This window comes from Cotesia typhae, unplaced genomic scaffold (genome assembly GCF_013202065.1).
Source record: "Cotesia typhae breed Kobodo isofemale line unplaced genomic scaffold, CoteBio_Ctyphae scaffold_121, whole genome shotgun sequence".
Lineage (NCBI taxonomy): Eukaryota > Metazoa > Arthropoda > Insecta > Hymenoptera > Braconidae > Cotesia > Cotesia typhae.
This window is the reverse complement of record NW_027423773.1, coordinates 567587-594157: the sequence shown is the minus strand read 5'-3', so window position 1 is coordinate 594157 and position 26571 is coordinate 567587. Positions and strand designations below refer to the sequence as shown.

Here is a 26571-nt window from a genome sequence, read left to right as displayed (position 1 = left end):
ATTCCTCCAGTCAAAATGTCGACTAGTCCATCTACTCGCCGTCTCCTTCCAGGCTATCGATTGCTGCATTATCGCCCGAGCTTTGAGCCAGTAAGTGCTACCTCCCCCCACCCTCATACTCAACACAGAACCGCCAGCTGTGCCAGATAAAAAGCTTCTTGTATTTACTCTCAACTCTGGTAAATATTTCCCTTCTAGTGTGCTCCTAATACAAGCGGGAGAAAACAAAAGCTCCTCCTAGAGTACAGGTGTCCTATTTTTATTTTGCACGCATGCCATTCCATTCGTGAGAGGAAATTCTGTTTGTTTGTGATAATTATGATGATAATGGTGTTTACTATTGCCGCACGAGCTGCGGCAACTAAATCGGGTCACCTCGTTTGGAACTTAGGAGCTGAAAACTCCTAAATTCTTTAATTTATTGGCTCCTATTGTATTGATTTTATTTGGGAGGATTTTCCTCCTTGCTTCCATTAAATAGCAAAAAATAATTCCTAAGATTAAATATTTTTTCTCCCCACTCTTAACTTTCCTACTTTTTTAAAATCCCTTAAAAAATAAATAATTTATTCCTAAATTATCATAAATAAAATAAATCTGAAAAATAAACTTCCAAACTTTTGCTTGCACAATATTGGCACTGCATTCCTACGTGGGGTGAATTTTCTCCCTAATTTGCATAATTCCGTCAACTAAATGCACCACTCGAGCCAAAAACTCGTCCCCTGCTTACAATTCATCCCTTCCATTTTTTGTTTTTTAAATTTTAAAAATCCCTTTTAATCACGCGGGACAAAAATTGATGGAAGTTTTATTAAGAAGTAAGCTGGTACTTTGTCCATACATTGAGGTTAATATTTTCATGAAAATAGAGATAGATTAGAGCAGTGGGGGGGGGGGAGAAGAGTATGACGGTTGGTTCTTTTGTTCGGTCCCCTAATCCCCGCTCGTCAATGGATGACAAGGATGATGGATCGCTCGCTGTTATAATAACAATTATTATCATAATAAATATTACGCTGACAAACCTGAATTAGTTGTTAGTTGTTAGATTGTATGACGGGGTGTAAAAGTTTTAATTTTGGTCATTGTTGTTGAATTGATACTAGACATTTTTCAACTCATCGATCAATAAACTCACATGGAATAAAAATTCAAGGAATTTTTACAATTTATACTGTGTATAAATAATAATAACGTGAAAAAATAAAAAATAACAATTCTGCAAGCGAGAAAAAAAAGCGCCAGGACACCGCCTAGCGGCAAAATTAATAACTAATTTTTTTTTAATTAAATTAAGGAATAAAATTACCAGTGAGTACACTTAGATAATAAATAAACAATAATTTAAATTATTAATTTATTTTTTTAAGTAAATTTTGCTATAAAAATTTTTTTTAAATTTATTTTTCTATATTCTTAAATTAATTTTTTTATTTTACCACCTCGATAAAACCCCGTAAACGTAAATCTAAAAAAAGGCAATTAAAAATCTTAATTAGCTCCCGAGAATAAATTTAAAAAAAGTCGTAATGAAATATTTGTTTGTTTTTTTTTTTTTTTTTAAACAATTGCATGCGCTTTTCAGTGAATTATTTAACAAGCAGCACTAGAATTTAATGAACGTTCGCGAGCGACGATTCTGGGGATTAAGCCCCGGACACGGACATTTTATGACGTTATTGCGCCCTGTTTATTCTTTACATCCGCGCGTAAGACTTGCTAAAATAATCCTCTAGAATGTATTTTTTTTTTTTTTTTTAGAAAAAAAAATCAACATTTAATTAAATCCTACTTTTGGATTTAAGTTTACTTGAAATTAAATACCAGCCCGTGCCTCCTGATGTAATTCCCCAGAGTTTGACTACCCACTTGCATTTTCATTACAATTATCATTATCAATGATAATTATCGTTTGTTATCAGTGATAATGATAATAAAGTGATAAAAACGCATGTGGGTACTCAATTAACGCAGAATTTTGTCCTCATTACAAATATCATCTTGATTTATTTTTAATAAAATTCCTCTACCACAAAAATCGACTTTTTACCTTCGGAGAGTTAAAACAAAAAAAAAGATTTTTTTTTTTGCACTAAAACTCCCAATTTTCTCAGATATATATTTTTATCTCCTTTGTTTTCTCCCTGGTCGGCTTCTTATCAGCGTAAATTCTCGTCCCCTCCTAAAATTCATTCTCTCGGAAATAACTAACGAATAAAATAAAATAAAGACGCGGTTTCGTATTTCAGTCACGTCGGATCCCCACTATTTATTGCTCCTTTTTTCGGATCACCGAATCCCCGGTAAATCATCCCATAGACGTTATTTATCTGTCTTATGTGTCCATTAAATAAAATCCATGAATTATTTCATATATAGAGTCAAAGTACCATTTTAATTAAAAAAAAAAAAAAAAAAATTTGACCAGGATTCGAACCCACGATTTCAGATTCAATAATAAAAAAATTAAAATGACGATATCTTAAAAACTATTGGATCAATTTTGACCAACCAAACTTATTTTAACTCCTTATAACTTCCTCTAGGCCATTTTATCATTTTTTTGTAGATGGCGCTCAGGTCAAATTGAAATTAAAAATGGCGATATCTCAAAAACTGCTGGACCAATTTCGCCCCACCAAAGTTACTTTTTATTCTTGAAACAGCATCTAGCAAATGATAATATTTCTGTGTAGATGTCGGGTAGGTCGAAATTGATTAAGCAAAAATTAAGCGTGTCGAATTCGAAATTCACAGCAGAGTGAACAAGCCAGGGAATAAAAATAAACATGTAGTTCGCGACACAGCTACAACTATACAAACAAATAACAGTACTGAATAAAAGAGAGAGAGAAAGAGAGAGAGAGAGAGAGAGAGAGAGAGAGAGAGAGAGAGAGAGCAAGTGTATTCCCAAGGTGACAATATAACCACTCGAAATGTGTTTCTGTCCATGGCTGGCTCTCCGCCCCTAAATAAAGCAGAATTCAAACGCTGGCTGATAGCGTTGCTTTGACATCCCATCCCCTACCTAAGGGACGCCCTGCAGTTGCTAGAGGGGACGACTGATAATTTCGGATGCCAAAAAAATTAAATCTCCATTTAATCCTACGGGAGCTCGGCTCGCTCGATAAACTTTATTATTTCCCTCTTCTCGTTAAAAGGTCAACCTGCGCGCGCAGGGATCGACATTTTATAAAATTACCATCTGAGGTAAAATGGACAGCTTAAGAAAATTTCAAGGACTCTATAAAGGGGAGGAGATTATATTGGTAACAATTAGGTTTGTAATCTATAGGGTTTATAAGCTCAGATCAAAGAAAACCCCCTTGGGGTTACGTCATGCGGCATATGGATGTCGAATGTGCCCGGTGACATTTTGCGGTTAAATTCCCGAGAGGATACGTGAATTTTTAATGCTTGAACCCTGGTAATTGCTGGAAATAATTTTTTTTACCCCAGCGCCATCTGTAAAAAATGCTACCATATGCTAGATGCTGTTCTAAAGAACAGAAATAACTTTAGTCGGTCGAAATCGGTCCAGTAGTTTCTAAGATATGGTCATTTTAAATTTCGAGGTGACCTGAGCGCCATCTACAAAAAATGATAACATGCCCTAGAGGGGGTTATAAGAAGTTAAAATATCTTTGGGTGGTCAAAATCATCCCAGTAGTTTCTGAAATATCGTCATTTTAATTTTTTTATTATTGAATCTGAAGTCGGGGGTTCGAATCCTGATTATGTTTTTTTTTTTTTTTTTTTTTTTTTTTAATAAAATTACTTCTAAAAAATACATTATTTAATAATTCAAAATCGATTTTACACTTAATGAATTTAAAACAACGTGTGACATTATTAGCGAAATTACGCAGATGAATATCAATTCTCTACGCATAATGTTACAAATGAATAGCGCATTTGCCGAATAATCGACATTGAACGGTGGCTGATGCTTAATATTGCACATAACTATATATATATATATATATATATATATATATATATATATATATATATATATATATATATATATATATATATATGTAAAATCAGCTCATGGCTCCCCCGTTCGGCTTACTGCGGCTTAACTTTCCATCCGTCCATTCGTTCATCTCCGTATTATCTACCACCGTAATTTCATTATTTATTTATGATGATTCGACATAATTCTCCTTATTAATTGAGTAATTAAAAAAAATAAAAAATATATCAGTACCCGAGATTCGAACCCGGGACCTAAAATTTACAACCACAAATAAAAAATTCCGATATTTCAGAAACTACTGGGCCAATTTCGACCGATTGAAGATATTTTAACTTCTTGTAACTTCCTCCAGCTCGTGTTATAACTCTTTTACAGATGGCGCTCAGATCAAATTGTATCTCGAGAATAAATAATAATAGTAAAAAATAGCGCGGATAAATAAAGTTGACTCTTCTCAATAATTTCTCGTGGGAGAGTCGGATACCGGGTCGGAGCCGCAGTTAGCCCTGTTAACAATCGGATCGATTGCCTAGGGATTACTACATATATATATATATATATATATATATATATATATATATATATATATATATATATATATATATATATATATATATATATATGGTTAAGTGAGGGACGGATCAAGTTTCCGAGTAGTAGACTCGGGATTTCCATGGTTATCACCGTTATTTCTTCGGCTCGTAGTCGTGATAAATTATCGTTATTTTCTCAACGTGATTACTTTTTTCTTTTTTTATTTATTTCTTGTAGACTATTATATTAATTTTTTATTTTAGGGGTGTTTTGGGTAGTCAATAGTCTTATCTAGGGCCTATCGAAAGCCGTTTTAAAAAATATTTATTAGATCCGAAGTTATCGCTATTTTTTAAATAACCTTGAAATCAAGGTTTTTAAAAAAAATCTTAGGAGCTCTCTAATTCAGGATTGGTTAAATATTTTTAGGACTTTTAGGAGTGTTTTGGATAGCCTGAAATCTGATCTAGAACTAGTCAGCGTAAATTTGAAAAAATATTAATTAGATCAAAAGTTATCGCTGTTTTAATGTGACTAGGAATAATAATTTCTGCAAAATCAATAAAATTAATCATTTTTCTTTTTATTTTTGTTGCAGGTGAGTAAAAAAAAAAAATCAGAGCAATCACCGGGTGGTAACTAGTTATTTATTTTTTCATGTCATTCGCACTCCAGTTAATTAATACACAAATTAAAAAAAAAAAGTAAAGGTTGACATTGACATGCGACAAAATATAATATATATTTAAAAGATCTATTTCTGTAATTGATTGAAGCCTTGTTATTCAAACACTCGAGCGTTTAAAATATCCGGGCTCAGCTTGTCCAAACAGCTATAGAGCCAAGTGCTTAAAATTCCGCGTCGTTGTACCAATATATCTCGACAAATTAACAGTCTGTCGTATTTTTTCAAGCTAAATCTCAGAGAAATTTTTTTAATGCCAAATGAGTGTTGAATTACGACTCGGGACGTCAAGACGCGTTGATTGAATACCCACAAGTTGGTATTGCAGTTGGCTACGCACTGTGTGCGTTAGCGAGCGCACATTTTATAACAACCTCGAGTACCGTCGTGTGGGTATTCAAACTACTCGACTCGAGCTCAGGATCCTCTAGACCCCGATTATTTTTTTCTAGGTCGACTGTAGCAGAAAAAAAAAGGCAATTTATTGCCGCAGTAGATAGCTATCATAAAATATAATTTTAGTTTTTAAAAAAAAATTCGATTTCACGCGACACTTAATTTTTATTCGCAATTTAAGCTGAAAAAAAAAAAAAAAAAAACGTCGCTGTAAATACGAGTTAATAAAAGATAATTAGTTAGACGGGATTGAGGAAGGAAAAATCTAATTTCTGATTGTGCAATTTATACTCCCTAGACACTCGTAAATAACAGTGTCTTTGAAATGTAATCGGGAGATAGGGAAGATCTTCGAGGGTCCTAAATAAAACTCGGAAACTAAAAGTACAATTATTCTTAATCATTTCTGATAAAAGTTCTTTTTTAATTAATTTTTATCCTAAGACTGGATGCTCCTATGAAGCTTCTTAGGGAGTGTTTTGGATAGCCAAGAGTCTTATCTAGAACTAGTCGGCGGAAATTTTGAAAAATATTCATTAGATCCAAAGTTATCGCTGTTTTTCTAACTTACTACTAAATTCCTAAAGTTATCAGAAAAAAATCTTAGGAGCTTTATAACTCAGGAATGGTTGAATATTTTTAGGACTTTTAGAAGTGTTTTGGATAGCCAAGAGTCTGATCTAGAACTAGTCAGCGTCACCCTTAAAAAATATTCATCCAGTTACTTACTATAGGCCTTTAAATAACGTCAAGTACGTGTTGTTGTAAATAAAGAGTATTTATTACCAAGTTTTTATTATAAAAAATGTAAGTAAAAAAAAAAAATTCCCTAAAAGTAGGCCATTAATCAGGTCTGGCACTAAAATAAAGACTTGATCCTCTCTCTCTCTCTCGGTTTATTTATTTCCTCTAGTAAATCATGAGTTTATTCCTCGAAATAAAATTATTTAAGTCTTGAAAAAAAAAAAAAAAAAAAAAAAAAAAAAATGAGCTAGGTGGAGAAAACAATTGAATATTTCTCGGCTCCGAGTAAATATTTTTAATAACAGACAACGAAAGGTTGTGAGTAAGATTGTTGGCTATCCAAAAGACCCCCTATCGACCCTCCTAGGAGCGATCATTCTCGAGATATAACCTTTTAAAGTAAAGCATAAAAGATAATTAAATAACGAAATGGAGTTTCCAAGTAATCGAATAGATTAAAAATAACATCGAGGAGAGTAATTGAATGAAAATTAACTGGAGTCGAAGTTAAGGGTAGATATTTTAAGAAACACAATCGGTATTGTGATTTTGTAGAGAATAGAGAATAGAATAAAAAGGTAATATTGGGTGCAACTGCAACGGATACCAATACGTACGTCCATATCCGAATCTACCCAGCTTCTATCTTTTCTTCCTTCCTTCCTTCCTTCCTTCCTGGCCTCCCAAGTTTCCAATGTATAATTCTCAACTTTATACCGACAATGCAGTAGCAGTTGCTGTACCACCAGTTTCACAATACAATTGATCGCGACTCCGATTCCGAGCTCCAAGCTCCAACCTCCAACATCCCCTCTTCACCGCTACCCTTCATTTTACTTCCCTTTGCTACCCCATTTATGCAATTATTTGACTAGACAACTTTAAACCCATTGTTCCCGACTAAAAGCTCCGAATTACTCGTTTTCCCATTTTTCCCATCCTTTCGGGTATGTCCAATTTGCCCCGTTTTTGCTCGTGAGTCATGTCGAAGGATGGATATTTTTATAAGGAACAAAAATAACTTTTATCGGTCGAAATCGGTCCAGTAATTTCGGAAATATCGCCATTTTTAATTTCAATTTGACCTGAGCGCCACCTACAAAAAAATTATACTACGTTCTAGAAGGAGTTATAAGGAGTTAAAGTATCTTTGGTTGGTCAAAATCGGACCAATAGTTTATGAGATATCGGCATTTTAATTTCTTAGGAGTAAGTCGAAGGTCACGGGTTCGAATCTCGGCCAAAGTTTTTTTTTTTTTATTTTTATAAAATTATTTCTCTTGTAATTAATGTAAAAAATTAAAAAACGGATGCGCAGTGATAAAGATAAAACGAGGAAGCCGTGGGCCGAGGAAACGGAAGAATTTTTATCGATTGATAAAATATGATTTAAAAAAAATTAAATAGCTCGAAATCTCGTCACTTCCTGCAAAGTAAAAATAGAAGTTGCTATCAAATTCTGGGGACAATAAGAATTTAATTTATAACGAGAGTTGATTTACAGTATTAATAAATTAGCTTGTTTAACTTGTTTATTATTCAATTCGCTGGTGAAATCGATATTGAGGTTTCTTAGGAGCTTTCTAACTCAGGATTGGCTGAATATTTTTAGGACTTTGGGGAGTGTTTTGGATATCTAAAAGTCTTATCTAGAACTAGTCAGCGTCAATTAAAAAAACTATCCACCACTAAAGGCAGTAAAAGCACTTTAGTAGTACAAAGTGAGAAAATTCAGTAAATAATTGACTTTAATAATCGGAATATCTTTTTAAATTTCAGAAACAAGAGACTTTTTTATGTCAATAGCACTTTGCGAAAAGATCACAACTGAGAACGACAGAAAGAGGTTTTAATCTAGTAATGCGGCGTTATTTGTAAAACTTTTGAACCGCGACTGTTTGTAGACTCTCTGAGAAATTTACTTTTAGACAATAAATAACTTAAACATCCGGGTAGAAAAAATTCTTAACAATAGAGGTTACTTTTCTAGTAATCACTCTTGGGAGCTTTTTACTGTTTGCGAAACACTTTTTATAAAGTGTTTCTTTTTTTAAAATCTAAAATTTCAAGAATTTTCGGTACTTGGCGCAATATTTCTCGGGTTATAATTAAGCTAGAGACCTCTAATAGGACTCAAAATTTTCGTCAAAGTTCCTAGGATCTAGATATGCCCTTAAAGTATTTTAAAAAAATTATTCGGACAAAATAAAGTAACCAAGGAAAAAGTTTTTATATTTTTGTTCCTTAAGTTAAGAACTAGCTAATCTTGGATCACTCAAAAAAAAGTCCTTTCTTGTAAATAAAGAGAAATAAAGTAAGCAGACTTAGCCGGAGGGAACCCAGGTAGAGTAACTTTGGAAAAAGTCCAAGCTCAATTGAAAGTCGTAGCACTCCCAGAGCCTAATTTTCTCCCTTCATTCTTTACTTCTTCCTCGGATGCAAATCACCAACGAATAAGAAACTTTTTCAACAAACTCTACATTCAGCCTTGATATATATATATATTTTTTTTTTCTACCGAGCTAGGCGCCGAAATCGGAGAAAGAGAAGACAAAACAAACGACAGTATCATCAGTATTCCTCGCGTTTGTCTTCCACTGATTGTCCAAGACGCGTAATGGTGGCAATGTCCCCCCCCCCTCCTCCTCCTCCTCATCCTCCTCCTCTACGAACCTACTTTGTCTAACTGAAACTTCCAAGCAAGACAACGAGTCACGTTTAAAGCCGATGTATTCCTCCAGCAACCCGATTTATAAATAAATCCAGTCCTTGTTAATTTACACACATCAGTTGCCAATTCACTCTCTCAGTCGTCTCTCACATACTAAACTCTCCTCTAAATTTATTATTCACTTGCATTTCATTTAAAGACACATTTTTAAGTCTTTAAATATCTTCAAATGTCTTCAAAATGAATTGAAAATTTTGACGGAATTTTTTGACGGTAAGCGTTGTAATCCGTGACTAATCACGCGGGAAATAGTATAGATGCTATTTGGAGAGAAAGGGAGTCCATAAACTATGCCTATTAATATCCTGGGGCGTCGAATTGAGACTGGCTGACCGCAGAGGGTGAGTTTCCCATCGGTGTTTTGGTGTTTCGTTGTGTCGGGGTGAAGATTCGCGCCAGGTTTATTGTCGCTGTTGCTGAAATTTAGTGTACAGGAGGGAAGGCGATCAACCGTGAACTGTCGATAGCTGATTCCGCCGGTGGAATCCGCTATAAATACTGCCAACACTAACCGACACTGATATTGATAAATTTCTCCTGTCCTTTGAATTTTTCACCGCGATCCTCTGTGCTTAATAATTTCTTTGAGGGACGGTAACCTTTTTATCCTAAATAAATTTACAGGAGGGACAAGATCTGAGAAAATTAAAGACTAAGTTCACTGCGCCCTCGGGGCTCCAGGAAATGGAATTTCGTTTTTCTTTATCACAATCTTCCTAACTTCAATTACACTTGACAGTTTTTTTTTTTTTTTATCAAAGCCGTTTAAATTTTTATCTAAAAGATTTTTATTCAATAGTGATAATGGGGCCTAGAGGAAGTTACAAAAAGATAAATAAATTTTGGTTGGACAAAATCACTCCAGTAGTTTCCAAGATATCGCCATTTTTAATTTCAATTTAACCTGAGCGCCATCTACAAAAAAATGATAACACACCCTAGAGGAAGTTATAAGGAGTTAAAATACCTTTGGTTCGTCAAAATCGGTCCAGTAGTTTCTGAGATATCGTCATTTTAATTTTTTTATTATTGAATCGAACGTCGTGGGTTCCAATCTCGGTCAAAGTTTTTTTTATTATTTTTTTTTTTTAATTGAAAATTCTTAATCTACTGAAGCTTCTAAGGTAAAATTTTAATTTTTTTGATTTTAAAATTTGTTTAAATATTTATTCTGACCACTAGGGAGTATAAAATAAAGATAAATAAACTTTTCGAGATATTGGCGACTTCCGAGGATTGTCAGACAAAAAAAGATTAAACCGAGGAGAAGGAAAGCAGCCAGTATTATCTAAAGTTAAAAACCCCGAGGCTGAGACGTAACAACATGGGTTATGCAGACCCGGAGTTATCCCTTTCTATTCCGATAGCGGATAGCTTCGGGGTAACTTTTCTCGTTATAATAAGTCCAGTGTGCATAAGTCTGCTCTCAGTTGACCTCGGCGTCTCTGAAAAAGGTTCCTGAATTTTTAAATCCATTTTTTCAGTCGGGTATTAGAAAAAAATACTTTGATAAGAAAGTAGACTGTGACCTCAACAATTTTTTTTTCTTTATCATTAGAATTTTTTGCGGGTATTTTTTTTAAGCTGGTTTTTTATCGGTCTCGCGGAGTGCAAAGGCCGTGTGGTCATGTGCGATTTACGGTAGAGTCGGTTGCAGACTTGGGAGGTGAACTGCCAAAGGGTAGAAGAGAGACGGTGAGATTAAATCGAGTGATGCGAACTAGAGTTCACTAGTGTTGAACAGACTAGAGTTGAGGGTTCAGAGCTTTTACTTCCGTTCCGTATGACAGACGAGATGAAAGGAAGCGTAACGTAAGTTTTGACGTCGAGTAAAAATAAAATTATGATTCACGATTCTTGCTTATGCGGATCACTATTAATAAAGACGTTTTCAAAGAGGGTAAACAATTTTAATCATTTCTTTTGATCTTTTCAAGGCAGTAATTAACTGGAAAATTATTTTAAGAAGGTGAAATTTTGGTTTTTTTTTATTCGGAGCCTGTCAAAATGGTTTGGAAAATTTTTTTCTAAGTATTTTTACGTTAGATCTATATACTAGAAACTCTTAGGAGTAATTTGAGCCAAACTAGAGCTCAATAACTCAATTAGAACCCGAGATATAGCGCGCCAAGTACCCAAATCCTCGAAATCCTTAATTTTCAAGGTTAAATTAAATTTATAAAAATTTTTTCGAATTTTAGGATTAGAATAATTAAAATTTAACTCCATAAGCTTCAATTAATTAAGAATTTCAAATTAAAAAAAAAAAAAATAATTGTCCAGGATTTAAACCCACAACTTCAGATTCTATAATAAAAATATTAAAATGACGATATTTTAGAAACTATTGGTCCAATTTTGACCAACCAAGGATATTATAACTCCTTATAACTCCCTCTAGAGCGTAGTATCACTTTTTTGTAGATGGCGCTCAGGTCAAATTAAAATTAAAAATGGCGATATCTCCTAAACTACTGGGCCGATTTTGACCAACAAAAGTTTTCCTTTTTCCTCTTCAAATTCTGTATATTACAGTTTTGGAAACAAATCTCTAGCTTTCATCAATATTCACTTCGAAAAATAAATGAAGCATCTCTAATCGAAATCAATTCTTCCAGATATCAAGATTCTTTAAAAAGTTATCTGTTGTCTAAAAGTTGTTGAATTATTACCCGACTTCCGAAAGTTTGATATTTCAGGGTAAAAAAAATTCAGTTGGACAACTTTTTTGACAATGATATACGATTAAATTGAAATATCCATTTGTTTATTCTTTCGTATAAATATATAATATAAATAATATTTATTGACCGTAAAATCATCGAGTTCATTACTCGATTAAGTTATTAATAATGATAATAAGCTTGGAATTTAAAGCCGTCTTAGTCTTAATTGAGGACAACAAAGCCGTACGACGACAATTAACGCCGGCAGATTGCTAAGAAGAGATTTTGAGACGACACGACAGCAATTACGGAATTCCCGAAAGCAAATACCGATCAAAATATTCCATTTAATTTTATAATTACTCCTACTACCTCCCTTATGGAACAATACCACCGTAGATAATTAAATACGCCACGCTAAGTAATAAAAATCCCCCAATTTTAACATTTTTTACAATTAACAAATTCTGAATAATCCAAGGTCAAATTTCAAAAGGCTGCATCTCGGATTCAAATTAAGATAATCAAATTTTGAGAGAACTATCTTAAAGCTTGAAGTGTCGACAATAAATTTGTTCTCTGTGGCTTTTGGGGTAAAATGAACAGGAGCTGAGAAAAATGGCGCCAAGTACTCAAAAACGAAAAACAAGAGCTTGTTCCTAGGAGCGCTGTATCTTAGGTTCAAATTGAGATAACAGAGTTTTGAAAAATGATTTTCAAATCTTAAAGTGTCTAGTTTGACCCCCTGGAGATGATTTTTATAAAAAAAATTTTTTAAGGTAGTTGCAGGAGGTCAAAATTTGAAAGTTGAATTTTGTGTAAAATCACGGATTGTTGATCAGCTGAGAGTTATTATTCGAAAGTAATGAGGTTAATAACTGAGTGATTGGTACTGATAGTTAATGTCGTTATTAATAATATATATATATATATATATATATATATATATATATATATATATATATATATATATATGCGCGAAAAATAATATTAAACAGGTGTGAAGATCCAGCGGTGAAAGCATGAGACAGTGAGTGGGAGATATTACTTGCCCGAGGATAACGGCTGCATACCGTAGTTGATATAGAGGATAATACCAGAGCATTAAAGTCGATCAAAGCCGCCGCCTACGGCGTTAAGTGTGTTTTTGAGTGTTAGGAATATTTATTTTTTATTTTAGTTTTTCAAAATTCTGATAGGTGGCGCATGGTTGATTTTTTTTCTCACTGCTAGAAACATTCTGAAAAAATATATCTATTTAGTAAAATTTCATACAAAAGCTTAGGGGCAAACTTTGCATATCTTTGATATTTAAGCCAAAAATCTAACCTAAAAAATTCGAACCCCGTAATTTGGGTAATTTGCAACAAAGTCGTGTAATTTGGAGCCAACAATCATGGCTTGCAGTTGCGACAGTTTGTGGAACAAAAATTCTCAAGTACTTTGACTGTCAGCGTAATGAGCTGCAAATACGAAATTCTTTGTAAATTTTTTGCAACTTGGTATATTACCTTTCAAATTGAAGCTAAGCAGGTGCAGGAAAAGACAACCGAAGAATAATCTCCTGTAGGCAGGTGCGCAAGCTGCGAGCTAAGAGTAACAACATCAAATCATGATTCATGATAATCCTTATTTTTTAGAGCCCCCGAGCGTACTTTTGCAAGTACTGGTCCCTTAAACTCGCAACCTCTTGTGTTATGGGAAATCTACTTGATTTGAATTATCGTACATCTCCCACGAGTTAACGCCTCCGCTTCGGGCTAAGCTATTATTTATATTATCTCGGTAACTAATGGGCCCAGTTTCAAGGCAACAGGGACTTTTTTGTCAAGGGTTTAATGCCCTAGAAGCCATTACTGAGGTATTTTTCACATATTTTGCCCAAGAATTAGATTCACTCGTTCCTAGGAACCCGATATCTCCTAAAATATTGGAGCTAGGGCCAAAGTTGTTGATACCTTTTTATAGAGGGTTAAATTTTCTACAAAAAATATCTTACATGAATTTTTGTAGGACTAATAGTTTAGGAGTTACAGCCTTGAAAAGTAGAACACCCGATTTTCAACTACTTGGCATTTGGTTCTTTTGTAGGAGTGCGATATCTCCTAAAATATCAGAGTTAAAAAAAATTGCTAAGGACCTTTTTTGTAAGGAATAAAATTTTCTAAAAAAACATCCAAGGAGTTTTTAACGTTTCTCTGATATTTAAGCCGAAAATCCGGCTCAAAGTATGAAGACTAATAAGAAAGTTCATTAGTTGATGTTTACTCATTCTAAATTTCCCGCAATAAACCTAATAATAATAATAATAATAATAATCAGACAAATATAAACACAAGTGAGTAATTACATCCCAGTAAATAAGCGTCCATGTTTGTACTTTCTGATTACTTTTTTTTTTTTTTAATTTAAGAATTTTAATTTTTCTATTACGCAACAATGAATATTTTTTTTTTATACTTTTTTTGGGCATGTAGATGGTATCGGATCTTGTGTTGAGTTACAGACTGTAATAAGGCTTATCTGGTCGTCGAATTACCCAAATCCGAAGCTGTGTATAAGATTGTGAGCTCTAGAACTTCAGATCATTTCAATGGGAGATTAAGATGTCCGAGTTAACAGTAGCATAACAGAATTTGGTATTTGAGACTTTGGATGACAGTCAGAGCAGCTGATGCGTTTCATTGTCAGTTAAGGGACTCTGATGCATTCACTAAGCGGATTACATGAACATGCTCTTTAGTAACTGTATATGCTTGAATAAATTTTAGAAAATACCTCCAATTGTGGATAAAAAATAATAATATATTTAGAAAAATTAAAATTTACCATCTCGAGGTTGCCTAAGAATTTTTAATTGGAAAAAAAAAAAAAAAAAAATTGACCCGGATTCGAACCCACGACTTCAGATCCAATAATAAAAAAAATTAAAATGACGATATCTCGGAAACTACTGGGCCGATTTTGACCAACCAAAGTTATTCTTTTTCCTTGTAAAATTCTCTAGAGAATGGTATTATTTTTGAATAGATGGCGCTTAGGTGAAATTTTTAATAGATTGTGGAAAAAAGAGCCAGGTCATTAGATAAATTAAAAAGGGGTGAGTCATCGGCTCCCGGGAGTAAAGATCGCGTCCCTCAGTGTATTCACAACTACTAACACCACGAGTGTGTGGATAATATTATTCGCGCGCATTGATCAGTGTCCAGGGACACCCCAACCCCGGTTGTATAATGTAAAATCGCATAAATAACAAAATTCCTGGTAATAATGTGTCCGTGGTGCCAGAAATAGATCACATGATTAATGAGATATTTGTCACTCTTGTATATTACTCCTCTGGTCATCCTGCCCTCATTGATCATTACAATTATTAATATTTATAACCATAAACATACATATATCACAATATAATTTACTTAGAAATTAAATTTTGCAACTACTTGGCATTGACTCATTCCTAGGATCGCGATATCTCCTAAAATAATAGAGCTAGAGAAAAATTGCTGAGGACCTTTTTTGTAGGAAATAAAATTTTCTATTAATTAGTTTTAGCAGTTTTTAACGTATCTCTGATATTTTAGCCACAATTTGAGCTCAAAGTATAAAAGCAAAAAAAAAATGAAAGTTTTGTAAAAACCTCGAGGTTAAATATCAAGATTAAAAAAGTAGGGAAAAAATCAATACAAAAACGACCGATAAATCATGTTAAGTGAATCTGTCATGACCCAACGCACGTTTGAAATTTAATATATCATCTTCTTTTCTCTTCTCACCGTCACCCCAGGCAAGTAAAAGTGCGAAAGCGATTTATAACACAAACGTCTAGACTCTCGAGCTTTTTCTTATGATTGATCTGCATCCAAGATATTTTTAAAATTCATAGTTACCAATTGCCAGTCATTCCTATTAATAATATCTTCCTTTATCTATCATTTGTATTCTGTTTCAACTTAAAAATTTTCCAAATAATATTTAAAAATTTTTTTAAAATATTTTGATGGTATCTCTAGCTTCTGGTAACATTTAGGAGTAATTTGAGACCAATCTGAGGTCTCTATCTCAATTACAGCCCGAGATATTCCGCGCCAAGTACTCAAATCCTAAAATTTTTAGTTTTCTGTACTTCTAGTCGATTTTTAAATGTCTGTAACTTGGTGAAAAATTCTAAAAAAATTTTTTTGTAATCCTCAGACCCTCTAGTACTTAGAAAAAAATACAAAAAAAATTTTTCAGATGGCGCTGAAGAGCTAAAAAATAAAAAGAATCAAAATAAGTGATTTGACTTGAAAAAAATGATATAGAGGGCATCGATTAATAAATAAAATAACCGTATTATATGTTTACAAGGCTTGGCTTGAATATTGACAATAAGAGATGACACACGATACCTAATCTGTAGATCAGCTGATAAGAAATAATTGGAAATACTTTGGGTAGATCGCATGCTCTCTATCTTGGATAACGGCCTTCTATTTTAACAATATATAAATATGCTAATGCCCCCTTGCGACCCTTTTTTTTTCTCAGTGACTGCTACTGCTGTTATTATCATCGAATATTGTTAATACCCGGGCACACAATAGGAAAAAAAATGTCCAAAATATATATGTATGAACCCCCCACGGATAAATATAAGGGAGTACGCTAATTTAACCTCGACAATACACGGTACTTTGTATCGATAATAATTCCTGGGGTCAATTGTTCCGAATAGAAATACGGGTGTATTGTATTTAACTTAATCCGTGAATGTATATTAAAAAAGTCAATTTCAAATCACCGAAATTATACGAAAATCGTAATTCTCAGTAAATTTCATGAAAAATGACCACCCACATGCTAAAACGAATGATCTATAGATCATTGATCAATGATCTATAGATCAAAAATTTTGGCGATCGTAATTCTTGATGAATTTCACGAAAAATGACTTTTTCCAAAAAAAAATGATCTATAGATCTTAGATCAAGGATCTATAGATCTTTGATCAAGGATCTATAGATCAGTGATCAATGATCTATAGATCAAAAATTTTTTAATCATAATCCTTGTTAAATTTAATGAAAAATGACTACCCAAAAAAAATGCATGATCTATAGATCTTAGATCCAGGATCTATAGATCATTGATATATAGATCACACATTTTAGCATGTAGGTAGTCATTTTTCGTGAAATTTATCGAGGACTTCAATTCTCAACTTAATTTCAAGTTAAAATAATTACATAGACGAAAAATATGATTTTTTTTGTTAAAATAAATGAGATTATCATTTGATTGTCAGACAAAAGTAAATTGAACATGTATTATGATGAAAGAGAGAGGATAAACTTTCAGTTAGTATTGTTTCAACATCAGTTAGTTTCATTAAGGTAATTCCTATAGCTTTTATATAGAGGGCGTTGCAATAGTAGTAGTAGTCGTCGTAGTAGGAGTTTGAGATGAGAATAACGGTGGGCAGGCGAGCAGGCATCAGAGCCCGTATTTACTTGGTTTCCTTTTTAGCGATATCTATTGTCAGGGTCTGGTGATGGCGCTAGCATTGTTCTCCTCATTGTTAACAACTGACTCGTGAGTTTAAAATTCAATCCTCACCCGCACCTGTACTCACCCACGACCACCCATTACCGATCCATTCAATTTAAACATCTACTGAACCAGTCGACACAAATCCACTCCCACACCCGACCCGCTCCCACTCTGATGGTCATCTTTTATGTTATATTACTGTTATTATTATTATCATTTTACATGCATGTCTCGGGTTGTTTTATGCTTTCAATCGACATTACCATACCGCTGAATTTGTTATCCCATTCCAGTTGTCGAAATTCAACCCTAACTTCCTGGAAAATTGAGATTTAAATGGGAAAAAAAAAAATTTATTTTTAACTTTAATTTTCTAGGCAAAAATTTTTGTGAACACATTATGATCTATAGATCACATGTTTTCGTAATCCTCGGAAAATTTCACGAAGAATGAGTACCCACACCCTATAATGAGTGATCTATAGATCATTGATCTATGATCTATAGATCATACTTTGTTGCGAGTGGGTACTCATTTTTCATGGCATTTATTGAAGAGTTCGATGCAACCTGTAGATCATTGGTCATTGATATATAGATCAATGATCTATAGATCACACATTTTGGCTTGTGGGGACTTATTTTAAAGGTAATTATCTCAGAATTAATAATATAAAATTATTTTGGAAAAAAAAAAAAAAAAAACAAATTTCAGCAATATAAAGTGGAAATAAAATAAAAATAGTAGATTTTTTATGATATAAAAATAATTTAAAGAAGTAAATAAGATATTTCATGAGTTGTAGCAAGTATATAGTTCAAAGTTTCTCCAGACACTGGGGAAAACAAGAGGAAAATGTTATTTGTGATTTTTTATCGGACTCTTATTTGTTTCCGGCAGCTATGTCGATTCGATTCCGCAGAACAGTTCACGTATTGCCTTTGGCAATATATATGTATTGTTTGTGAGGTAACATTTTACTGAGCAATAGATAGAAGAGAAGAGAAGTAAAGAAAAGGACTGTCGTCTATTTGTAGTGGGATTTTCTGTAAATAGCTAATGTAATGGCCCGAGTGACATTACGGTACATGTATCGTATTTCCCCAGTAGGAAGACAGTTCAAAAGCTTCACTTGGCTTTCACTGTTTCAACTTCTCCCCGTATTATCACGTTCCCACACACACACAGAAACATTTATACATATACCAGCAATTCGACTTTGCGATTGAGAAATCAACAAATCCACTGTTAGTATACTTTTCCCTTTCTGGAACTGATAGAGCTTAAAGATCTGCTGAGATCAAAGAATAAATTTATATATGCAAGCTAAGAGTTAAAATTTTAAATAAAACTTTAGAAATATTTCCCAAGAGGGCGCTAGTAGACTAAAAAATCCGGTTAAAGATAAAAATTTTAGTTTTTGTACTTTGAGGTCGCTGAAAACAATTAAAAAAATTTTTTTTCAATATTTTGAGGACAGAACTAGATACTAGGAACTCTTAGGAGTTATTTGAGCCAAATCCGAGCTCACTAGCTCAATTAGAGCCCAAGAAAACCCGCGCCAAGTACTTGAATCCTAAAAATTCCTTAACAAACCTCTTAAAATTATTTTTATCTATTTTTTTCTTTTGAAGGTCACTTTTTTTAAGAAAATTCTTCAAACTTATCATTCAACACACAAAAAAAAACCATTTTTTATGTTTATATTTATATTTATTTTGCCCGAGCAACAAATGCATATCTGTCCCAAAAAAATAAAAAAATAAACGACTTATTGAGCGATTGACGGAGATAAGTAACACACAAAACACACAACACACATGTCTCACTTCTATCTTTCTACTCTAGAGCTCTTCCGACACATTTTATTATATATATTTTAAACTCAAAGCTAATTGGCTGTCTCACTTTAAAAATAAAAAACTATTTGCAATAATTAATTCAAGCTAATTGTAATAATAATAAAAGTTAAAGTCGTGATAGACGTAAATAAAAACTGTTAAATTAGCTTTTGTTTCTTATTGTTGATCATGATATCAGTCATGTTATATATATAGTGCGTGGGTTGATGTAATGTTAAGAGGGAAGCTATGGATGGAGTTATGTCAGAATGAGAAACTTTGCGTGACCAATGCTTATAATTCCAAGCGTTCAATCGCCAGAAGCCTTTAAATATATATATTTAAAAATTATTAAAATAAAAAAAAATGATCTATAGATCTTTGATCAAGGATCTATAGATCAATGATCTATAGATCATTTTATTTTTCAAAAAATATTTTTATAAAATTTTTATTATGGTTTTTCATTGAATTACATCCAATTCGTTAGAATAAACACTAATGACAATAAAGTCGCTTATTAAACTCGATTGGTCTATTAAAGAGACGTTGAACTTAAATTACATTACCAGTGATTGTTAGCATTAGCTTCATTAAAACCAACATAAATAAATCATTTTTCATTTTGATGATAATAATAATAATAAATACATACAAAGAAATAGATAATCTTACGGACTTTTGTTAGCGAACAAAAAACGCAAATACTTGAATTATTATTCTTGGGTCCCGCGATCCATTTAGTTATGGTCGCTCGTCTTTACAAAAAGATAGAAAAAAAAAAAAAAAAAAATATATATATATATATATATAAGACGTAATAAGCATAAGACCACACGTCGAGTATACGGTTGGCTGCCGAGCAGAAAAATCTGAGGGCCTTCGACAGAATACAGACGCTCCCAATACAATAATAAGCACAAGACTTTACTCTATACTCTGCTCTATAAGATCGTTTGTATCGCCAATAATAGACGGATATACATACCTATAAGCTGATACATTATGCATCATAAATTAGAGTTCATGAGTTCAGCTGAGGTTATTGATATCTTTTATAACTATATTTTATCTTTATTTTTGTGTTTTTCTGCTCTGTAGCGCCATCAATTCAATTTTATTATTTTCAAAATTCACATTCATAATCTCAGTGTCATTACGCGTTAAATGAGTACCCACATGATTTTTTTCGTACTTCATTAAACTTCATTGTACTTCATCGAACTTCATCGCACTTCACTAAACTGTACTTCAATAATCCGACCTATTTTCCAACCCTGGCTTGAGGGTACTCATTTTACAGCTAATGACTCCCTGATTTAAAATCACTGATTCATTTTGAATTTTCAAAAACTGGTGAGAAAAAAAGTACCGTAAAATGATCCGGTAACTCCCACAAAAAAGCGTGTGAAATAAAGTGAGCTTATCTGAACCCAGCGGATGCGTAGGTCGGAGATCACGATAAGAAAGCGATAGTGAAAGCACTTGTCATTGAAAATATAAAAGAAAAAAGTATCAGAAGCAAGCACGTGGTCGGGTCTCGGGTCTCGGGTCTCGGGGCGGATAAAGGACGCCGATGCCAGATTCCCAGCAGCCAGCCAGCCAACCAGCCAGCCCCTTTATGCTTCAACTTATAATACGACACACATAGGATAGTTTAAGAGTACCAAGTGCTCAACACATTTCTCAAGCCACCCAGAAGCGTCTCGAGATCGTCCGATTACTTTACTCATTGTTTTGTGTTTAGCTCTGTAAAAATAAAACAGACGCCATATTTAAATAATTATCACTATTATTTAGAAATTAAATATTAATGACAATATATTTTTTTTTCTGTTGCAGGTGAGTTGAATTTTCCAGCCCCAAAAACTGGTAAAGTAAAATTATCCCTTTTCTCCCAATTTTGCCCTCTAGCGTCTTACAGTTTAACTAAAAATAAAAAATAACCTCATCATTAAATTCCTGAGGAAATTTCCGTTAATTTGACTACCCACATGCTTTGATGTGCGTCAAAGTCCAGACGACGCACAAAAATCGCACACAACGCACACAGGTTTGAAAATTTTTGTACCCCTATGTGTGGGTGCTCATTTTACGGGGAATCGAAAGGAGAAGATGATACTGTGGGTGAGATTGCGTTTAAAAATTTTCTCAATGACTGGGACACGAAAAACACGACACGCCTTTATTTATTTATCGATAATCAAACATCAGTATAATTTACATATTGAATATTTTGATGGGAGGTTATAAATAATTTATCACGTCTATTAAATTATCTGTTATTGTTTAGATCGAGGAATAGTTGGGGATTATATTTCGACAAGAAGAAAAAAAATAAAAGCTAAATAGTAAGATGGGTCCGTTACAAAAGACGGACCTTTTTTATTTTGAATACCTGCTTTAGAAATAGATCTTTATCTTTATTTTTCTGACAAAATAACCGAGTCAATAAATAAATATATATGTATATAAATAAAAAATAACTCACACGTGGTTAGAAATTCAAATTACTCTGGCATCCGTGTGACTTTATGCCTAAAGACAGTCTAGAAATTTTTTTACATCAATTTCGACAGTCTGGGTGGTGTAATCAGACTCTGGTGATTCTAAACACTTATTAAAATTTATTCTGGGGCAATTTGGACGATGGTAATGGCATTTTTTACGAAAAAAAAAAGTTTAAATACTTGGCGTGGGATTACTTGGGCTCTAATTGAGCTAGCGAGCTCGGATATGGCTCAAATTTCTCCTAAGACTTGCAGCTACTTAATCCTGAGCTCAAAATGAATCAAAAAAATTTTTGACAGATTTTTCAAGGCGTTTGAAATACTCTCCTGATTTTCAAAATTTACTTAGACACATTTTGACCTCAAAAAGGCTCAAAAAAATTTTTTTCTTAAAATTTTAGTTCAGGAGTTCAAAGCCAAGAGTCTAACGTTTCCAAAACCGTCAAAATTTTATTTGTGGGGTAATTTGGGCCGTTGTTATCGCGTTCCTAAGAAAAAGCGAGCTTAAGTACTTGGCGTGGGTTTTCTCGGGCTCTAATTGAGCTAGCGAGCTCGGGTTTGGCTCAAATAACTCCTCAGAGTTCCCAGTATTTAGATCTATACTAAAAATATTGAAAAAAAAATTTTTAAATATCTTTTCAAGCCGCTCAATGTTAACTGACAATAAATAAATAAAAAGAATCACGAGATGTGGGATAAATATTTGAGTATCGGTGTAAAAATCAGACGGTCTTAACTTTGGACTGGAGAGTGAAAAGCTAGAGCCATCAACGGCGTTAACGTGGCTCTTGGGGGCTCTTGAAGGCCCCATTGACCTACCCAGGTAGAGGTTTACCAACGGATCTTCAACAGCTTGTCTTTCTCTCTCTCTCTTTTTCTCTCTATCTTTATCTTTTTCTCCTTTCGACTCCGTCGATCAATATACGCCTCGGTTTACGGCCAGTGGAAGGGGCTGCCACTCACTAGAAAAGGGGAGGGGGTCACGAGAGATCTACGGCTGAAAAATACGAGAGGGCGATAATCCAATCGGAATTTTTCAAGAATTTTCAAGTTAAAATTGATCTAGATATTTTTTTTTCTAAATAAAATTTTATTTCAAAATTTTGTGATGACAGCCGAACAATTTTTAAATTTATTTCAGCTTGTGTTTAGTTTTCTTAAGTACCAAGCCAGAACAATAAACTGTTTATTCAGCTCTCGGATTATCTATTATTATTGAAAAAATAATCGACTAATTCCTCCGGCAATTTTATTATTTCTGAAAAAATCCTTTTAAACTTTCCCCAAAGGGATAAAAATTTAACCGTAGGTTTTTTATGTTTTTTCAGTCTTCGCTACGTCCGGAGCTATTTATTTTCTCAGTTAAGTTTTAATTTTTACACAAAAACAACTTTTTTCGAGGAAAAACACACAAAAAATACCACTTATTACTTTAAAGCCCTGTAACTCCGGTCCAAATTACCCCACAAATAAAATTCCGATGGTTTTGGAAACGTTAGACTCTTGGCTTTGAACTCCTAAGCTAAAATTTGGAGAAAACAATTTTTTTGAGCCTTTTTGAGCTCAAAATGTGTCTAAGTAAATTTTGAAAATCAGGAGAGTATTTCAAACGCCTTGAAAAATTTGTTAAAAATTTTTTTTGATTCATTTTGAGCTCAGAATTGAATAGCTGCAAGTCTTAGGAAAACTTTGAGTCAAATCCGAGCTCGCTAGCTCAATTAGAGCCCGAGAAAATCCACGCCAAGTCCTTAAACTTACTTTTTCCTAGGAACGCCGTAACTACGGTCCAAATTACCCCAAAATAACTTATGATAGGTGTTTTTGAATCACCAAAGTCTGACTCACAGCCTCCTGAGGTTTATTTTTATCTAAAAAATTTCCCAAGCCTTCAAAATCATCCCGGAAGTTTTTTATCACGGAAAATTCTTTCCGTATCAATTATTTTATCTTCTTAAAAATAAATACCACGGATGGTTACACTAGATGACCTTTTAGATTTGAAACCCGAAGTAATTCAATATCCTCTGGCTGGCCGGCAGTTCTATCTGGCGACTGAGAATCTCAATTTTCAAATTTTGAAACTAAAATGGCGTAGATCTAAGGCGTGATTTAACGAGCAGACTCTGTGTCCAGTATCAAGTTTCTTGCAGTTAAATTTTATTAGACGGAAACCCGGAGGTAAAATATTTTATTTAACTCTACAATAATATTGAAATAAAATATCTAATGATTCCAGGTGTAATCGATACCTGGACCCGGCTGGGTGTCTTTTAAACCGGTACTGGGCATGTATATATATTTCTATAATAATAAGTGTTATGACAACTCTGAGACTGTTAAGGCATGACGCCTACGTAACCGCATAAATTTCACCGGCTTAGTGCCCTAAGAACGCCGACCAGTCCACTAAGTCTCGGCTTTCACGTTTATCTTTGTGGTAACGAGTACATTTATTGAGATATTTAAATTTTTATATAAGAAAATTAAATAACTTGTTTTAATCTCCTTAAAAAAAAAAAAAAAAAAAAAAAAAAAAAAATTACCCAGGATTAGAACCCGCGACGTCAGATTCAATAATAAAAAAATTAAAATGTAAATATCTCGGGACCTATTCGGCCGATTTCGCTCAATTAAGAACATTTTAACTCCTTACAACTCCCTCTAGAGTGTAGTATTAATTTTTTGTAGATGGCGCTCAGGTCAAATTGGAATTAAAAATGGCGATATCTTAGAAACTAATCGACCAATTTTGACCGTCCAAAGAAAACTTAACTTCTTGCAACTTCCTCTAGGTCGTGTTATCACTTGCAAGTGAATCTTGGGGCAGGTCGGGCCAAAAGTAAAAGTTGACATTGAGAGCGATATAACGAAAGTTAGGGCGGTATCGGGTGGATAGACCACCTGAGGTGTTCGGTCGAAACTTTAGGCGGTTGATGGAAGTTCGGATCATCGAATCGGATACCTCCATATATAGTTATACCGGTAACTGAGCCGGTTGTATACTTTCCCACTGGTCTAATGTCTACAGTCTACTGTTACGCTATCTAAATTTTTCGTAAAGTTTCGAGTTTTTCGATTCTGAGCACTTTAGATCGGGGTTAATATTTTCCCGAGGGCTTACCCCCCGGGGTGAGAACAAGTTTAGGTGGATTTTACTGAGGTTGTTTCGACTGGTATCTGATTTCGGGAGCACTCCTCCATGACTGGAAGAAATTTATTTTTATTAAATTGAATTTAATTATTTTGGGTGAATTTTGACCTAAGCGATTTTAGCTTGAGCCTTAAACCATTGACTAGAGAATGTTTCAAGGAACAAAAGTGACTTTTGATCGGCAAAATCGGTCCACTAGACCCCGAGATATTCGCAATTTAAAATTCGACCTGAAAGTCGCGAGTTCGATTCCCGGAGAGGTAATTTTTTTTTTTTTTTAAACACTGAATTTAATTCAAATTTCGGAATGAAGCGGTAGAAACAAAGGAGTTAAACGAGATGGTAATCGGGTAAGTTGGCCGTAGATCTTGGACTGGTGGCCGGCTGCTGGCCGATTATGCAAATGGTGCGCCCACGCTCTCTCGTTTGTTCCTTTGTGCAGCAGCAGGTCCATTGTGTAGGGACTGGTTACACCAAAGCGACAATACATACTTGCCTCGTTTTTACAGATATACATAAATTCCCCGGCACGTTCAGCTATTTCGATCCCCACGTGGCACATCTGGGTTTTATTCGGGCTTTAGTTGCTTCACAGCTGGATTTTCTCAAAAATAACCCTGTGCCGATATTCCTCAAGCGATTCCACGGAGTTTGAGTATCCACATCGTCAAAAAGTCCCCCGACGCACAAAATAGCACACACGACGCACACGGGTCAAATTTGAAGAAAAATATACTTGTGGGTACTCATTTTACGCGGAATGCTCTTAGGAATCGAAAAATGAAACTAGTTTGGCTCTAAAAAAATCCTACGGGGTAATACGGTTCATAATTGTGTCAACCCTTTGTAAAAAATGAAAAGGGACAGTGGTACGCCTTTTCCGGAGGGGACAGATCCTCAACCCTCGGCTCTGGGGTGAGAGCAAATTGCTGGCTGCTACTCAAATTGGCCTGACAACGAACAATTGCTCCTATTACATCGCATTAGGCGGTGTGCTCTCATGTTACTATTTCGTTAGTTGCGAGTCTGTCGGGGTAGCAGTCAGTCGAGGGACGGACGGATTCCAAAGGAGAGTGGATAATAACTATAACCCGAGGGTAAAAGACAAATATAAAGGTGAGTTTAGAAAGGGGTCTTTAAATAGAAACCAAAGTTTCTTTTCAGACTTCCGTCACCTGCTTTGACGATACTTTTGCATCTAACTTCTTAACTACTGGACTTAGGAGCTCAGTTGTCAGGAACTTTTTTGTAGAAAATTAAATTTTCTACAAATAAGGTTTTAAAAATTTTTCAATAGGATCAATATTTTCCGAGTTACAGCCTTGAGAAGTAGAACACAAATAATTACTCACATTTTTTTGATAAACTCAACCGTTCAAAAGTTACAGTCGTTAAAATAAAAAAATGTTTTTTAAAATTCTTAATGGATATCATTGTTAGCATTAAATAAAAGATATTTGTGACAAATAAATATAATATGATAAATTTATGAACAATAATAAAATAAAAATTGTAAGAACCACTTGAATCAACAAAAAGAATATTGTTTACGTTATTACGGAACACTTAAGAACGGCAATTGTTATCGATGCCCGTCCATCTGTTTCTTTCGTAAAGTAACAAAGGGTTCTTTTTAAATTTAAATTTTTAGGATCAACAAACAGAAGTATAATTATGCCCTGGACTTTTAGTCCCAAATGCATAGCAGCAAGATGATTCAATCGATGACTCAAAACGATAAGATACCCGAGACTATTCATCTGTAAGCAGATAGTAGTGCCCTTTTTAAAGTAAA

The 26571-nt window shown here is 33.9% G+C and overlaps 1 protein-coding gene across 9 annotated transcripts in view; it reads left to right on the top strand.

The window, feature by feature from the left end:
- Positions 1-26571, top strand: part of Ten-m (teneurin transmembrane protein Ten-m) — a 125661-nt gene that overhangs the window by 78600 nt on the left and 20490 nt on the right. The window contains exon 2 of one of the 9 annotated variants that reach the window (XM_074253080.1): positions 20958-20987. The exons of the other annotated variants lie outside the window; for them this stretch is intronic. Coding sequence (XP_074109181.1) covers positions 20958-20987 — 30 coding nt within the window. The remainder of the gene's footprint in view (positions 1-20957; positions 20988-26571) is intronic. 9 annotated transcript variants of the gene reach the window in all.